This window comes from Schistocerca cancellata, chromosome 3, assembly GCF_023864275.1.
Source record: "Schistocerca cancellata isolate TAMUIC-IGC-003103 chromosome 3, iqSchCanc2.1, whole genome shotgun sequence".
Lineage (NCBI taxonomy): Eukaryota > Metazoa > Arthropoda > Insecta > Orthoptera > Acrididae > Schistocerca > Schistocerca cancellata.
In genome coordinates this window covers 87,938,356-87,955,448 of record NC_064628.1, presented here as the reverse complement: position 1 = coordinate 87,955,448, position 17,093 = coordinate 87,938,356, and the positions used below count along the sequence as shown (strand labels likewise).

The window sequence follows — 17,093 nt, the reverse complement described above, 5'->3', positions numbered from 1 at the left end:
TAAAGCTGATGAATTGTTAAATAGAGTTACTATTGAAAACGATGTTAAAATGAATATGGATATAAAAGATAGTATTCGAAGTGTGTTAGCATTTAGTAATTAAATTGTAGGAGCTAATGAAAAGGTTGTTGCTCATAATGTTCCAAAAATTATACCATTTGAATTAATCATTGTAAATTTTAATTTAGCTAACAGGATGTAAGTAAAGCATAATGATCTGTTTCATCATGAAACACATATTATTGCATCATTTAAGCGAAAAGTAGAATTTGGAGCATCACTAATTTATAAGCCTTATTGCCCTTTATTTGTTCCCACTCATTATAAAATTCAGGATTTAGTTGTAACTATAACTGATGGAAATAATGATGTGATCGATTTGAATGGTGGTAATGTAACAGTTATTTTAGAGATGAAATGATATTTTTATTCTTTATAAATGAACAAGATTGAAAGCTATGAGTACTACTCATTTCCTGTGAATGAGAAAACCAAAAATAACATGAATATTTCTGGCAAGTACACATAATTTAAATTCACATTGGAGATGGATGGGTACATCCTAATAATGCTCAGTTGTACATGAACTTTAGTATTATTGGAGCTGATGGTACTGATTATCTGACATATGATGGAAAATCCAATAAAAAATTGACTAACAACTATGTGACAAAACTATTTGGCTTTATAACCATAAAAATGGGAAATAATTTTTTATCTAGAATCGAAAATCCTTTCATTTACCATCACCTGTTAATGATAAAATATGTATGGAAGGACATATACTTAATATTGGTAAAATAAGAAAGAAAACGAATGAAGTACTATTCCTCTAGAAATGCTTGGTACATTTTTCAGAGATTACAAAGAGATAATCTGGGAAGGAGAAATTACTTTAATTTTTATGTGGAGTTCTAGTCCAAACTAGTGTATTCTTAGATGGGCTGATGTTAATAATGCTGGTGTTGAAGTAAAGGATACACTATCAAAGGAAGGTAAAATTGTAGTAGAAAATATGGAAATTACAGTACCAGTTGTTAAATATGAGCCTAATTATGAACTACAGCAAAGAGAAAATATTCTGAAAATTCCTAAAATTCCCATATCCTTTTATGAACAATAAACTACAGAGGTGGCTGGATTGAGTGGTAAGAAAACTTTTGAGCTCGATATCACGAACTACTATAATTCAATGGAGTTTGATATACCTTATTTTATATTTGTTGTTTTTCACACTGATCCAAAAATAATCAGTTGATTGATTCTTCATTATTTGATCATGTAAGCTACGCACATTATACTTGACAAATGGAAGAAATGAAGTATTTCCTCAAGAAATGTGGAATTTAGATCCACCTTATGATTACCTGAAAGCTTATGATGCATTTCATGAATTTAAGATTGTTTACAGTTGAATGGAGATGCTGATATAAGTCCATATAATTTTAAAACCTATGTGAGTAATATGACATGTAAAAAAAATGTAGTAGCTACACATAATACCACAATGAAGTTATGTGCTACTTTTAATTAAAAAATACCACATGATACACTTGCTTACATAATTATGTATGGAAAGAATAATCTCACTTACGATGTACAACATAGAATACTAACTGAAAATTTTTAGGTCATTGTACAAGCTCTAAAATTGATCCTCCATACATTCATCAAATTCCTTTTGTTTTTGAATTATATCAAAAGGCTTCATATCTAAAAACTGTTGCCATAAATTACTGTTATGCATTGTATCATTTACTTTTATTTCATGCTTAATGTTTAAAAAATTGGCTATCTTTGCAATAAAATATTTGTATGGCAAAGATTTGGCTTTGTAATGTTTATTAAACACATCAAATACCTCTAGAATATGTTCCATTTCATAACTAGTAAACATAGATACCATTGCACCATTGCAATCAATTTTCATTAATATAATTAGTTTATCTATAAAATATTTTTCTCGATATTTAGGATTGCATTTTGGTTTAAATTTATTGGGATAGCAATTCTAGCACTTTTTATCATCACTGCACCACTGTGCACAATTTTGACAAAATTCAGGTATATAATATTCAGGTGGAAAAGGTACATCAGGAATATCATTCACAATTGCTTTCTGGAATTGCTTCATTTACTATACAAAAAAATTAAAAAATTGTTTGTCATTATTTTTTGTCAATTAGTAAATGAATGAGAAATTAGAAAAAGTTATTTGTACACTAACAGAGTGTTTGTATTTCTTTCTGAAGTGGTTTAAGGGACAAAAAAGTAAAAGAAAATGAATTGTACATTTTTAAAGATTCAATCAGATAACTAGAGAAGTAATTACCAAAAATTTAATAAACAAAGATGTTAAAATACAATTCTCATTTCAGTACGATAAAAGTGTAGTTCTAGAAAATTATAATACTCTTACATATGGATATTAATTGAAAACCTCTAAATATGTAAATATGTAATTAATTGTATATAAATAACGCTTTTGCATTGTTTCCTTTTTAATCGTTTTCCAAACAACCACTACTGCGCTCAACATACCCATATACCACTGGCAACAGCTCATAGATATGACTGAAGTCAAGCATGAGCATCGTTTATGAGATTTTTCACAAAATAAATCTGAGCTATGAAGCTATGTTTTCATTCATCCATTTACATTGCACACGGCTACAAAACCTCGCAGAACAGGTGTGCTTCAGGACCAGGGACCTGAAATCAAGTGCAGCCATCCAGTTCATCTCATTACATCACTGAAATCCACAAGTTGTATTCGTGACCTGCCTTATTGAGCGAGGTGTTCTTTTTTTTTTTTTATCAACCCCAAGTGTAGAATTTGAATTCCCTTGCCTTGCCATGAGTGTCGACCGTGGTGCCTCTTCTGGCAGTGAGCCTGGGGATCATATCGATGGGTGTGGTGCTGGCGTGGTCGTCGCCGGCGGTGCCCAAACTCCCCCACCTGACGGCCGCCGAGGCGTCGTGGGTGGGGTCCCTGCCGTCGCTGGCGGCGGCGCTGGGTCCCTGGGTGGGCGGATGGGCGGCGGACCGCATTGGGCGGCGCACCACGGCGCTCCTGGGGGCGCTGCCAATCGCCGCCAGCTGGGTCGCGCTCATGTTCGTCGAGCACGCGCCCACCTGGCTCTGCGTCGTGCGCTTCATCTCGGGACTCGGCATCGGACTCATCGTGCCTGCGCTCGGCATGTACGGCGCCGAGATCTTCCAGGTATGAGTGTCTACTCCGTTTGGGAGAGTCTATGAAATCATCTTGGTAATAAACAGGAAACTAAGGATATCTTACATGACGACCAGTTTCGCTTTTGGAAGGATAAATGCATCAGAGACAGTTTTAACTTTGAATTTGATAATGGAAAGAGAAATCAGGACAAGTAAAATTTGAAAAGCATTTGAAAACGTAAAATGTACATATTTGAGTGGTGTCTGTTCTGTTGGACATGTTTGACAGAACAGACACTGGTACGTTTTTCATTTCGAATTGCAATTTTCTTAACCTTTAATATAAAGGGAGTGGAAGGACTTGACCCATACAGTGACCATTTCATTTCAACATATTTATTTGCATCATAGATAAATCATTAAGAGAATTACAATCATAAATTAGATAATAATTTCTTTAAGAAACGCCATTCAGGCAAACTTCACAAACTGCTTGTTATATAAAACCACAAATGAATTAATCTCTTTAAAAACATTTGAAAACCCGCCACTCAGGCCGATTTTACAAATTGCTCGTTATATGAATCCACAAGCGAATTAATCTCTTTGCAAACATTTAAAAAACCGCCACTTGGGCCAGGTAAATGATTTAAAATAAACTTTACATCAAATAACCAGGAAATCAATTATTATTTCCACATAGATTGAAAACCGCCCCTCCCGGGCGAGATATTATGAAACAACTTTACAAGTTTATAGATAGTTTGATCAATAATAATCCAGTTATTTCCCCATCAAAATTGACATACGCCACTAAGGCTGAATTGCACTGCAATATTATAAAACCGTTTCAATTAAGACACATTCTTCTGAAAATCCCTCAAACTTCTTAAGACAAATATTTAAAACATTTAACCCAGGTAACCTTGCAGAGCCACTACAAGTCTTCGAAAACTGGAGCTCGTACAATAACTCAGGCCCGAGATTGTGAGGCCGCGACTTGGCCACGTACGGTGGAGGCGACTGAGTACTTATCTTCGAAATAAGATGTGGACTCCGTTTCTACGTCCAACACGTTCAGAACACCGAAATCGGAACCAAACAGCACACGCGAGCTCAGGCGAAGTTCAAAGCCCATACACCCGCTAGTAATTTAAGAAGGGGAGGCTCTGCACTTCGGTGGGCCACTGATTCCGATCTCTGAAACATAAATCAGAAGCAGCAACAGGGAACCAAACAACCCATCCTTCACCTTAATACTCAAACCTATACAGAAGACTATTTCGATAAAATTGACAATAATAGAATTGATTTCATTCGTTTAAGCAGAACCATGTACACGATTGATGCAAACGGAACTGGCTCATTGAAACCCAAGCATCACATGGAACACCTAATTGGGGCCTGTAAGGTACCACACGGCAGCCTTTAGATACGGAATATAGATCGTTCGGAAAGGCTGCACACACGTATCAGTGTTTCACACACTTGTCAGCTGAAGTAAGAACAATGCTATTAAGGAGCGAAGCACACAGTAAGAGGCATGAAGTATCACATGACAGTCCTTGCAACGCTTTGCTGCCTCAAGAGCAATCATCATTATATTTCACTAACCATTGGTACGACTTGAATTACTTAACTTGATGCCAGCTGCTGGATCGATGTGGCGAAGACGCCAGACGTTGCTTAGTCCGATAGTAACAGCATGTTCCTTCACGGAAGCGAGCACATGCATAACTTCACGAGGTTGGCAAGAAGCCACAGTGCCGGCCTGCTGTTACTGACCCCAGTAGGATCAAGCGCTAACTGCCGCCGATACTCGGGCACACCGTGCTCGCTGTCGTCTCTCCAACGTCTCGCTAATACGAGGTGCATTCAAGTTCTATGGCCTCCGATTTTTTTTCTCCGGACTTGAAAGAGATAGAAACATGCGCATTGTTTTAAAATGAGGCCGCGTTCATTGTCAATACGTCCCAGAGATGGCAGCACCGTACGGCAGATGGAATTTTACTGCCAGCGGCGAGAATGAGAACTGTTTAAATACTTAAAATGGCGACGTTTTCCTGACTTGAACAGCGTGCAATCATTCGTTTTCTGAATTTGCGTGGTGTGAAACCAATTGAAATTCATCGACAGTTGAAGGAGACATGTGGTGATGCAGTTATGGACGTGTCGAAAATGGGTTCATGGGAGCGAAAGTTTAATGAAGGCAGAACATCATGTGACAACAAACCGAAACAACCTCTGGCTCGCACAAGCCGGTCTGACGACGTGATCGAGAAAGTGGAGAGAATTGTTTTGGGGAATCGCCGAATGACTGTTGAACAGATCACCTCCAGAGTTGGCATTTCTGTGGGTTCTGTGCACACAATCCTGCATGACGACCTGAAAATGCGAAAAGTGTCATCCAGGTGGGTGCCACGAATGCTGACGGATGACCACATGGCTGCCCGTGTGGCATGTTGCCGAGCAATGTTGCCGAGCAACGACAGCATGAATGGGACTTTCTTTTCGTCGGTTGTGACAATGGATGAGACGTGGATGCCATTTTTCAATCCAGAAACAAAGCGCCAGGCAGCTCAATGGAAGCACACAGATTCACCGCCACCAAAAAAATTGTGGGTAACCGCCAGTGCTGAAAAAATGATGGTGTCCATGTTCTGGGACAGCGAGGGCGTAATCCTTACCCATTGCGTTCCAAAGGGCATTACGGTAACAGGTGCATCCTACGAAAATGTTTTGAAGAACAGATTCCTTCCTGCACTGCAACAAAAACGTCCGGGAAGGGCTGCGCGTGTGTGTTTCACCAAGACAACGCACCAGCACATCGAGCTAACGTTACGCAACAGTTTCTTCGTGATAACAACTTTGAAGTGATTCCTCATGCTCCCTACTCACCTGACGTGGCTCCTAGTGACTTTTGGCTTTTTCCAACAATGAAAGACACTCTCCGTGGCCGCACATTCACCAGCCGTGCTGCTATTGCCTCAGCGATTTTCCAGTGGTCAAAACAGATTCCTAAAGAAGCCTTCGCCGCTGCCATGGAATCATGGCATCAGCGTTGTGAAAAATGTGTACGTCTGCAGGGCGATTACGTCGAGTAGTAACGCCAGTTTCATCGATTTCGGGTGAGTAGTTAATTAGAAAAAAAAATCGGAGGCCTTAGAACTTGAACGTTGTTGTCCCTTTCCACTCGATACTCCCGCTATATACTGAACCGGTCCAGGCTCCAAGGACAAACTTCTGCCAGAGGGAATCGATAGTGTCCAAGCCAAAGATATCCCTGGCGCCAGTCCCTCCACGGCTCAGGCACCACTCAAATTTGTACATTTCTGTAAGAGCGCGACGGCTCCTTGATGTTTGTTTCAATGCAAATGCAGTAATATCGTCCGAATTCCTACGAGAATCATTAAATCGCGTGTAAGAGGTCAATGGATGAGGGACGTTGCATTGCATCATACTATTAATTGGAAATGTGAGTCGCTCAGGGACCGTGTTTGGATGGCCAGGGTGGTTGAGGCAACTGCTCGTGAGAAGCCGTTAATCTGGTTTCGAGTCCTAGTGCCACATAGATTTTCAATTTTCGCTATTGCTTTACCCCAACGCTCTGTGCAACTGGAAGTCACAAATTCCCAAACATTCCTTCCCCTCCCCCGCCTCCCTTTCTCTGTTTCATATGTAAAATGTTCCAAGTTTCAGACAGATAGGTGTACACTATAGGGATAAACAGATAATATACAATATCTACAAAAAACAAGAAGGAACAATAATGTAATACTGCTTAGGGTGTGGATGCCACTTATGCCACCATGGTCATCAGGCGATAATGGTGTGTGCACGAAAGTGGGTTACCAGCTCCGTGGTGGTCGTGGAATCAGCTCAATTAGCAACAAAATTCTTTATTTGGTAATACATTCATATGGAGGTTGATGGTAGCAATTCATTGGTGTGTGTAGATACCCACACATCGGCTGCTAGCCCGGCATAGCACATAGCAGCTGGTTTGGCCATTGCACCACAAGTTTGCCAGGCAGGCCAGGCAAACACAGGTCCCCTTAGAGGTGCCCTGAGGCTAGCTGAAGTCACACTAGAGGTAGGCCCTTAGGGAGGCACCAGCTCATGCCCCAAGAATCATCAGCTCTAGCAGCAACCTGTACACCAGCAGGTATTGGATGATGTGTCTAGATGTACGTGATGTTGAATGGGCCACATGGGGCTGATGTCTGACGTGGAATATGTCTTGGTGCCAGCAGTAGCTGAACACAAGGTACTCCTAGAGTCTGGGCACTGACTGTGTATAGTGGATCTGCCCAACTTTGTTGTGTTAGGGGCCCACAAGGATCAGATAAGTGACCAAGGCAGGCTGCACTGGGCCCCAGTGTGAGAATATTCAGCTTGCCACTGTGGCAGACTGACCTCTTGCAACACGCTGTTCCAGCAATATTGTGGCCCTAGCGGCAGGACCTCATAAGCAGCTCGCTCCCCATCTCACCACTAGTTTTGAAGTCTCGGTGGAGAGGAAGATTCACTCCGTAAATTACAGGTTGCTGCCAAACCTATGAATTACTTAAGATGATATGGTACTATTTACATTTTCTTAGATGCTTATTTACAGTTTTCACACTTGATACCTTTCCTTCTTTGCTCAATCTGTCACATGATGTACAGAGACTGGTACACTCATAACTGCACAAGTCTTAACAGTGACCCATCAATCAGTATTTAATGTAACTGAAGTTCAGGAGGGCAGATGGCACTGTTAAAAAGATGAGAGAACTCTTGGCAAGAGAGAAACAGGTTTAACTTCGTACCCAAAGACTAGATTCCTGTTACCATCATGCTGTGCTGACACCTGCCGCAATACTGCAGAATATGTTGGAATCTCTATTCTACACTAACGCTCCCCAATAGTGTGGCTATTATTTCACAAAGTGAACTGAATATGTTGGGAATCCGAATTCACGCAGTTAATCAGTTCCCGCCTAACAGTATATCTAGAAGATTATTCTGCAACTGCAGTATGGATATGTTAATCCCTGTTATTGTTGCTCGAAGCCGAAAAATTGGCCCCAGTATGTCACACTTGTAACATTCGGTATTAGCCCACTCTCCCATTGTTCTAAGTTTCCTATTCCCTTTTAATGTCTCTGCCTGCAGCAAGTGGTGACAACTACAACTGGGTCATATATTAAGTCTGCCCAGTGAGATCATATCTTCTGGAACTGCAGTTGCGTTGCAAGGATGTCCCGTCGGCATCCTTCCATCTCAATCCCCCTAAAAAACTTTCTCGAATGTCTCCGTGAGTGTTTGGACTATCAGGAAGAACATGCTGAAATCTTTTCTCTTTGGCATTGCCGCAATCTGCTGACATGATTTACTGTCTGATGTAACTAGTAACATATCCTTCGCTCTAGTATGTACAAATTTCCCTAAAGTTCACCATTTTACAGGATACAAGTGATTAGCGTATACGCTACTTTACATCTACATGTTCAGCAATAAATCCACTGGCTCAAGCTGATGGTATAGAGGCAAAATTTCTTTCCTCTGGAGGTACAGTAAATTCCAGGGCAGCTAGCAGCTTATCTTGTGCCTCATGTAGACTGGCCAGAAACTCATTTGACGACTTCAGGACAGGAATTAGCTATCCATACACTGCATAGTATAGGACTTCCTCTGACTCAGCTAGTTCTACAAGTGCATCCTCCACGCCTTCGGCAAGAGCACATAGGTGCCTTACCATGGTAAGAAGGCATCCAGTAGATCCAGCTGGGCCTGTAATATGCTCAAATCTCGCTGGCCTTTGTGGCCGAGCAGTTCTCAGCGCTTCAGTCTTGAGCCGCGAGACCGGGCATGCCTCGGGCATGGATGTGTGTGATGTCCTTAGGTTAGTTAGGTTTAAGTAGTTCTAAGTTCTAGAGGACTGATGACCTCAGATGTTGTCCCACAGTGCTCAGAGCCATTTGAACCGTTATGCTCAAATGTCGATTCACGGAAGTGATACATAGTCGCCTTTATGTGGCTTGTCAGCTCTGCCATTGGCCCCGAAACAGTCTGGTGTTACATGACACCAGTTTTTTCAGCAGTTTTTCAATTGGGTGGTATGGCATTCCTCTTGGATTTTGGTGCCTTCTGCTTCTCTTTGTAACCCTTATATCGTTCCCATCAATGATTCAAACACAGTTTTTGAAAGCCGCATCCTGCATCTATCCACCCTTGCTTCTGTTTTTCAGAGTGTAGAAACCAAAGCCTTGGCCTGCTGTAACTTTCCCCAAAAATGATCGTAATAATCCTGCAACACCTGGTACTTTTTTCACACTTTGCTTAGTAATTCCTTCTCTTCATCTTCTTGGTAAAGCCTACGAATTTTCGCCCAGCATCTGCACATCATTCCTGAGCATCCATGCATTGTATATCAGCTTCACCCCACCCTCTAGTGGTCATACCTGCAAGACGTCTACACCAACAAGGCTGTAGAAGTCCAGTGCTGTCAATGTATAACGCCGGAAATGCATATCCTCCTATTTCCATTTATTGTACTATAAATTTGTTTTCCTTATTTTTGTTACCTGAATATATAACATTTCTGTGTCTTCATATATTGTAATTGTTTTACTATTGGTATATATATATATATATTTATGCGTTTATGTCGATCTATAATTGGTTTGTTTCGTAAATATTATTTGTATTTTTACGCTGGGTCTTGCCTAGGGAAAACTGCTATCGAACGATTACATCGATAGGTCGTGTGAAGAATCAAAGTGTGTAGGATCTTTGGTACTGTTAACTCTGTCGCGTGGAGCGCGGGCTGAGGAGAGAGGGAGTCTGGCTGGAGTAGCGAGTGGAGCAGGTGTGTTGTGTGACGCTCCCGCGAGTTGCCGCGCTTTCGGGGTTTGGCAGCATGTAATTGCGCTCGACTTGCGATGATAGTTTCTGACACGGTGTAGCGGACGGGAAGCATTAGCTGGCGCACATCAAGAGCCCGTTTCGCCTGGTGACCGTGTCGAGAAGAAGGCGCGCCAACATCCAGCTTCTGCAACAGCAACAGCCGACAATGAGTGACTGTCGCCACCTCCTCGATCGACGGCTTCAAACCTTCAATCAACCAACAAGGAAGACTGGGAGCACGTAAAATTTTAGAACTGTATGGCAGACCTCAGCTTTTCAAGCTGTACCATTTTCGTATCTATAATTACAGCAACTTGGCGTGAACATTTGTTGCTCAATGTCCCAATTGCATTACCAAGCAGGGTCCCTTCCTTTTCTGGAATGAACCCGAGTGTCGTTGAAATTCAAACGCCAGCATTAAAGTACTATAATTCGATTTCAATCCTTTAATTTCAAAGTTCAGTTAAAGTATTCATAGCTGGCCACAATATTTAGATTACACAAGCACAAATTAAGGGTGCGAGTTTTGTTACCGTATTTTAGCTTACCTGTGACTGCAGCTCAGCTTGGTACGTACTAAATTTTACTATTGTTCAGAATCATTTAATTCATGTTCAAAGTGAAATCTCTTATTTCTAAATTGCGTAGATTCAAGTAGCTTGAAGTAGTCCAAGACTAACCGTATTTTACTGAATTTCGATGTGCTTCAGAAAGAAAGCTCACTATTAACTTCAGTCACTAAATTAACTTTCGATTTTCCTGTTTTATTAATTCTTTTGCTAAATTAAGTCAGAGTGTAGCGAAATTTATTACTTCTGACAAACTTTCAGTTTTCACACTACACGTGTCAACCTTCAGTTGCCACGCTTCTATTGCTAGTTATATGTGTAATAACCTTTCTTTTTCGGTTACTACAGTAATTGTCCTTAGGACTGGCGACCGTAATTTACACGTGGCGACCTGGTGACAGGAGAATCTTCGAATTTGAAGTTGTTCTGGACACGAATTTTGCATTGTGCAAATCTCGTAACAAAGTACTGGTTACGAAATGGTCGATACGTCAGCGAGAATATTAGTGTGAGGAATCCTAATTAGATTTTAGATTTGGCATTTATATTGAAAATTATTAAAATGAGTGAAGGCAACAATTACCAAAATTTGGTAGGCTTAAATAAGGAACAATCGGTCGAACAGTGGGAAACGCGCACCGCGGTACCCATTGTTCAGGGGCAGGCGGCTAGCATGAAAGACGCGACCGCCGAAACGCAACAAAGAGCAGAAATGGAATTCGACACTTTAGAAAATGTTTCGGAATCGGAAGTGAAAATCAAATGTGAATCCCTTGATGACGAATACGGGGGGACAATTAAAGAGGAAGCCGTTACGGAAGTAAAACCGGTAGTTTCCGGGAATTTAACTGATTTATTGAATGTTTTGATTAACGAAATCAAGAGTCAATCGGCCAAGCAAGAAGCTCAGTCTGAAAAAATTGAACGAAAGCTAGACAGTCAGAACAAAGCTATTAATGTTGTTAACAACAATGTTGGAGTTGTTAACACAAAAGTTGATAAAATCAAAGAAGATATTGTTGTGATTAATACCGAAATCGGTAATCTTAAACAGGAAATGATAGGCGTTCAGGCGGAAATTGCGAGCATAAATACTCGTTTTTATTCCGAAATTAGCAGAATCGAGAAAAGTGTAGGAGAATTAGTTGCTCCGATCATCGAGAATAAGGTGACGGAACAAATTCAATTAGTGAAAAAAAGAGGATCAAAAGAAGGTGGAAACTTTAAAGGCTTTAGTATCCGAAGTAGATACCAAAGTGACGAAGCAGGCTAATACCTGCGAAGAGAAAAAAAGGGAAGTAGAAACGCTTGCGACAACCACTTCCCAAGTAATTACGAGAGTGTCGGAATTAGAAAAGAAACTTGACGAAAAACAGAGCTATGTGCGAAACTGTGCACACAGTTCGGAATTGTTGACGAAAGAGGATCGGTTCGACCCCTTGAAAAAAGGCGGTATACATGCGACGGATTTCATTAAAAATTGTGAAAGAGTTTTACCCAGATCGTGGACTAATGAGAGAAAAATTAATGCAGTTATTGATGTGCTGGCTGGTGTTGCCAGGCGTTGGGGCTTAAACCTCAACTTTACGAACCTGACTTTTGACGAGTTTAAAAATTTGTTTCTGGCTGAATATTGGTCAGAGCAAAAACAGCAAAGTGTCTGGCGCGAATTTGTCGTATCGAGGCCTTTCGATGCGAATTCGCGCGGCTCGATGAAGGAGTTTTGTGAGGGCTGGATCCGCAAGTTGGAATATTTGCGTGATCGCCGCACGGAATCCGAAATAGTCTGGGAACTCTACAAAAAGCTTCCAGATGATACAAAACGCTACGTAGGAAGCAATTACAGGACAATAAATGAGTTCCTGGAAAGAGTGGAGGACGAGGACAATTGGCGCAATAATCGCGACAGTGGTAGAGGCCGTGGTAACAACAACGGGTACCACAGCAACCACAACAACGATAACCATGGAAATAATGCATACCGCAACCATGGCAGCAATAACAATAATGGTTCGGACCGTAATAACAATCGGTACAATGCAAATAATAACAGGAATGACGGAAACCAGTATCGTACTAACGTGATACGGGCTTCACAGAATAGTAATAACGCCAGAGGGTGTGATCAGCCGCCTCAGCAGCATCCGGGGACCGTATCTGCTGGGACGAGACAGAGAAACCATTAGCCGCGCCGGTGAGGGGCCGACCGGGCGTGGAGAAATTTTGGCGGCCCAATAACAGGAGAAAATCCAGGTGTCGTCGTTATGAAAATTCCGTGTGGAATAATCAACGGCGGGAGAGTGTGCCAGTGTTAGGAGAAAGGAGTGCGCCCACAAGTAGTAGATCAGCTGTATACACGGCAGTAGGAAGTACATTCACTGTCAGTGAGAACAATTTAAGTAGTGTTCCGGAAATCGATTATAAAGTGGCAGCTGTAATACCCACAGCGGAACTGGAGATTGAGTTTAAGAATGATTCGCAAGTGTTGAGAGAAGATCAGATGTCAGATAAAACGTCCGTCATCGAGCGAGGGGATGCAGAGAGGGATGAGGTCTGGTTAAGGCAGTTCGGTCGCTTATACGACGAACTAAGAGATTATAGGGGTCTGTATGGGAGAAGCGTTTATGGGGAGCGCGTGCAGGATTTTCCGCGTCTCGTCCCGCAGGAGGATAGTGTTTGTGAAATGATAGAAAGTTCTGGCCCTAACCGGCAGACTTTACTAGAAATAGTTGATGTTAATGGGGAGCACGAGCAAGATTCGTCGTGTTTCGTCCCGCAGGAGTTGGATGTTGAAGTAGTAACGGAAAGTTCTGGCCCTAACCGGCAGACTTTACCGAAAGTTATAGTGGTAGAAGTAGCCGACCCATCCGACGCAAACCTCCAGTTTAAACATTGCGAGAGTATTAAGGAGAAAGATTGCGAAAATTTTAGTGATAGCCGGACACGATTGGTAGAAAAGCACATAGGTTACAGCGTGTTTGAGGTTAGAACTGACATTATACGGTCAGACGATAGCTGTGTGTGTTGCGCAGATCTAGCAGAAACTACTGGGCACATTCCTCCAGATAGATTGGCGGATGAGATCAATCTGGCCAAAGAGGAATCAACGAAGGTGACAATTAGTGAATTGATAGCAAAGCAACACTCACTAGGTGACGAGTTACAGGAAAATGTTTCGGTATTGGAGGCGAAGCTACAGACTAAGCCTCAGGACAAACGTGTTGAAATTAAAACTATGTGAACAGAGGCTGAAAAAGTCGCCAGATAAGCAGGATTTAGGATCAAAGCCGGATGGTTTTTTCTGGAATGACCTGGATATAGACGAGGATTTACTGTGGGAAAATAAAGAAACAGTCGAGGACAAGTGTAGACAGATAGTAGTGTCTGTTAATATGCACGACCTACAGCTAAACGTGTTGATTGACACCGGTGCAGAATTGAGTGCTGTATCTGGGAAAATATTTGAGTTACTGAAAGACAGACCTGGCATCGTAGTTATGCCAGTAACAGGAGTGAAAATTATCAGTGCTACTGGGAAGGCCAGTAAACCGGTCACAAAACAAATTTTTGTCAACTTCGAGATATGTGGGGCACGATTTGAACAAGAGTTTGTTGTCGTGCCAGACTTGACTACGGAAGTAATTATCGGGTTAGATTGGCTATTAAAGTATCGTGCAGTGATTAATTGCGGAAGCAAAACTTTGACACGTACGTCACAAGATAAAACAATAGTAGTTAGTTTTGACGAGGCATGAGACTGTGTGCATAGGCAATACCAGCCTATACACATTGTTAACTGGCCGGATGACATTGATGTAGGTATGAATTTGAACTGCCGTAACGTGAGGAATCTCGGCATTGACAAAAGTGTAGAAAGTGAATTGGAAGAGATAATCAAATTCCCTCCACGGTTTAACATTAGTATTGGTGTGAAAAAAGATCGTTTGCGAGAAGTAATGAAGCTAAAAGCCGATGCTGGCATACGTCATCATGACGCTAAAGCGCTTTTTGCTAAGTTTGCAATCGGAGACTTAGTACTTGTAAAAGCTCATGAGAAATCGAGCGAGATAGACCATGAAATCTTTAAATTTAAGTTTGTTTATAATGGACCACATAAAGTCATTGGTATACCTCACACAAATGCTTATTGCTTAGAGTATCCAAGCTCTGGAAAACTATTAGGTATACGGAACATTGTAGACTTGAAATTGTACCAACCTAGGATTGATTAATACCACAGAATGGGTAATTTGTACAGTATGTAAATATAGAGTGCAATATTTCACGATTTGTTAGATTTCCATGCTTTTGACTGACCAAGGTCATTAAAGAAGTTGTAATTAATAAGTACATAATTTTGATTAATCAATTTAATTTTAATCAATTTAATCATGATCTAATCAACTGAAAAATCCAAGCTGCTAGTTTAAGTTTTCAGCTGAGTCACAGTAGATTAAGGAATGTAAAGATGATTTTGTAAATAGCTGTAAGATTCCATAAATATGTGATTTACTAGTCATTGCCGATGTACTTAGACGCTGTTTTAAGTTTCAGGCTAGTACATGCGTGTGATGATGGACAGTGTTGAGTTATCCACTGTGATAGTGTTTATGGACTCCTTGAGATTACTTGGCAGTGAGTTTTACCGAAAGACTTCAGTGAAACGGACGTTCTGGAAATGCCGTTACAAGGGCGAGAGAGATCAAGCGTGCCGCACAGGCGGGCGCAACAATACTGGCGGGGCGGAACCGCTGTCGGCTCTTGTGCCGCTGTCGGCTCTTGTGCCACTGTTGGCATTCTTTGTACTTGCGAGTACGGAAGGCGGAGTTGTTTTTCTTCCCGGACAGCTGATGTGAAAGAATTCTGTTCTCAATATTTATGTTTTTGTCGATCTGCTGTATATTATTTTCTTGTTTAGCGTTAAGTGCACACTCATGACGAGAATATTAATTATGAAAACTTTATATAAAATACGTATTCTATGTAATTAATTACTAATTTGCGTATTTTGATATACCTGTTTTCTATGACCATGTAATCTGATTAATTTTGTAAATAGTATTCCATTTCTTGATACTGCTAGGAATTTAGATTTTTAGAATAGCTGAACCATTTTCTATGTTTTCTATGAATTTTAATATGTTGTCAACCTGTTTTATTTTGATCAAGATGACAGAGTGGAATAAGATTAGGAGTGTCTCCACTCAATTATTATCGTCTAAAAATTGGTTTATGGTTAATTAGGCGAATGCTAAATTTTGTTGATGTTTTGAGCATATGCATTTCCGCTGTTTCTTGTTTGGGACATTTTCTGAGTCTGTTTAGGTTACACGAACATCCTCAGACAATGTGGGCCACGTGTAACGCCGGAAATGCATATCCTCCTATTTCCATTTATTGTACTATAAATTTGTTTTCCTTATTTTTGTTACCTGAATATATAAAATTTCTGTGTCTTCATATATTGTAATTGTTTTACTATTGGTATATATATATATATATATATATTTATGCGTTTATGTCGATCTATAATTGGTTTGTTTCGTAAATATTATTTGTATTTTTACGCTGGGTCTTGCCTAGGGAAAACTGCTATCGAACGATTACATCGATAGGTCGTGTGAAGAATCAAAGTGTGTAGGATCTTTGGTACTGTTAACTCTGTCGCGTGGAGCGCGGGCTGAGGAGAGAGGGAGTCTGGCTGGAGTAGCGAGTGGAGCAGGTGTGTTGTGTGACGCTCCCGCGAGTTGCCGCGCTTTCGGGGTTTGGCAGCATGTAATTGCGCTCGACTTGCGATGATAGTTTCTGACACGGTGTAGCGGACGGGAAGCATTAGCTGGCGCACATCAAGAGCCCGTTTCGCCTGGTGACCGTGTCGAGAAGAAGGCGCGCCAACATCCAGCTTCTGCAACAGCAACAGCCGACAATGAGTGACTGTCGCCACCTCCTCGATCGACGGCTTCAAACCTTCAATCAACCAACAAGGAAGACTGGGAGCACGTAAAATTTTAGAACTGTATGGCAGACCTCAGCTTTTCAAGTTGTACCATTTTCGTATCTATAATTACAGCAACTTGGCGTGAACATTTGTTGCTCAATGTCCCAATTGCATTACCAAGCAGGGTCCCTTCCTTTTCTGGAATGAACCCGAGTGTCGTTGAAATTCAAACGCCAGCATTAAAGTACTATAATTCGATTTCAATCCTTTAATTTCAAAGTTCAGTTAAAGTATTCATAGCTGGCCACAATATTTAGATTACACAAGCACAAATTAAGTGCGAGTTTTGTTACCGTATTTTAGCTTACCTGTGACTGCAGCTCAGCTTGGTACGTACTAAATTTTACTATTGTTCAGAATCATTTAATTCAAGTTCAAAGTTAAATCTCTTATTTCTAAATTACATAGATTTAAGTAGCTTGAGGTAGTCCAGGACTAACCGTATTTTACTGAATTTCGAT

At 41.0% G+C, this 17,093-nt stretch overlaps 1 protein-coding gene across 1 annotated transcript in view; it reads left to right on the top strand.

Annotated features, from left to right (window-relative positions):
- The first annotated feature begins 2,908 nt into the window (after positions 1-2,908).
- Positions 2,909-17,093, top strand: part of LOC126176132 (facilitated trehalose transporter Tret1-like) — a 56,146-nt gene continuing 41,961 nt past the window's right edge. The window contains exon 1 of the mRNA XM_049923270.1: positions 2,909-3,223. Within this exon, the coding sequence (XP_049779227.1) occupies positions 2,909-3,223 (315 nt within the window). The remainder of the gene's footprint in view (positions 3,224-17,093) is intronic.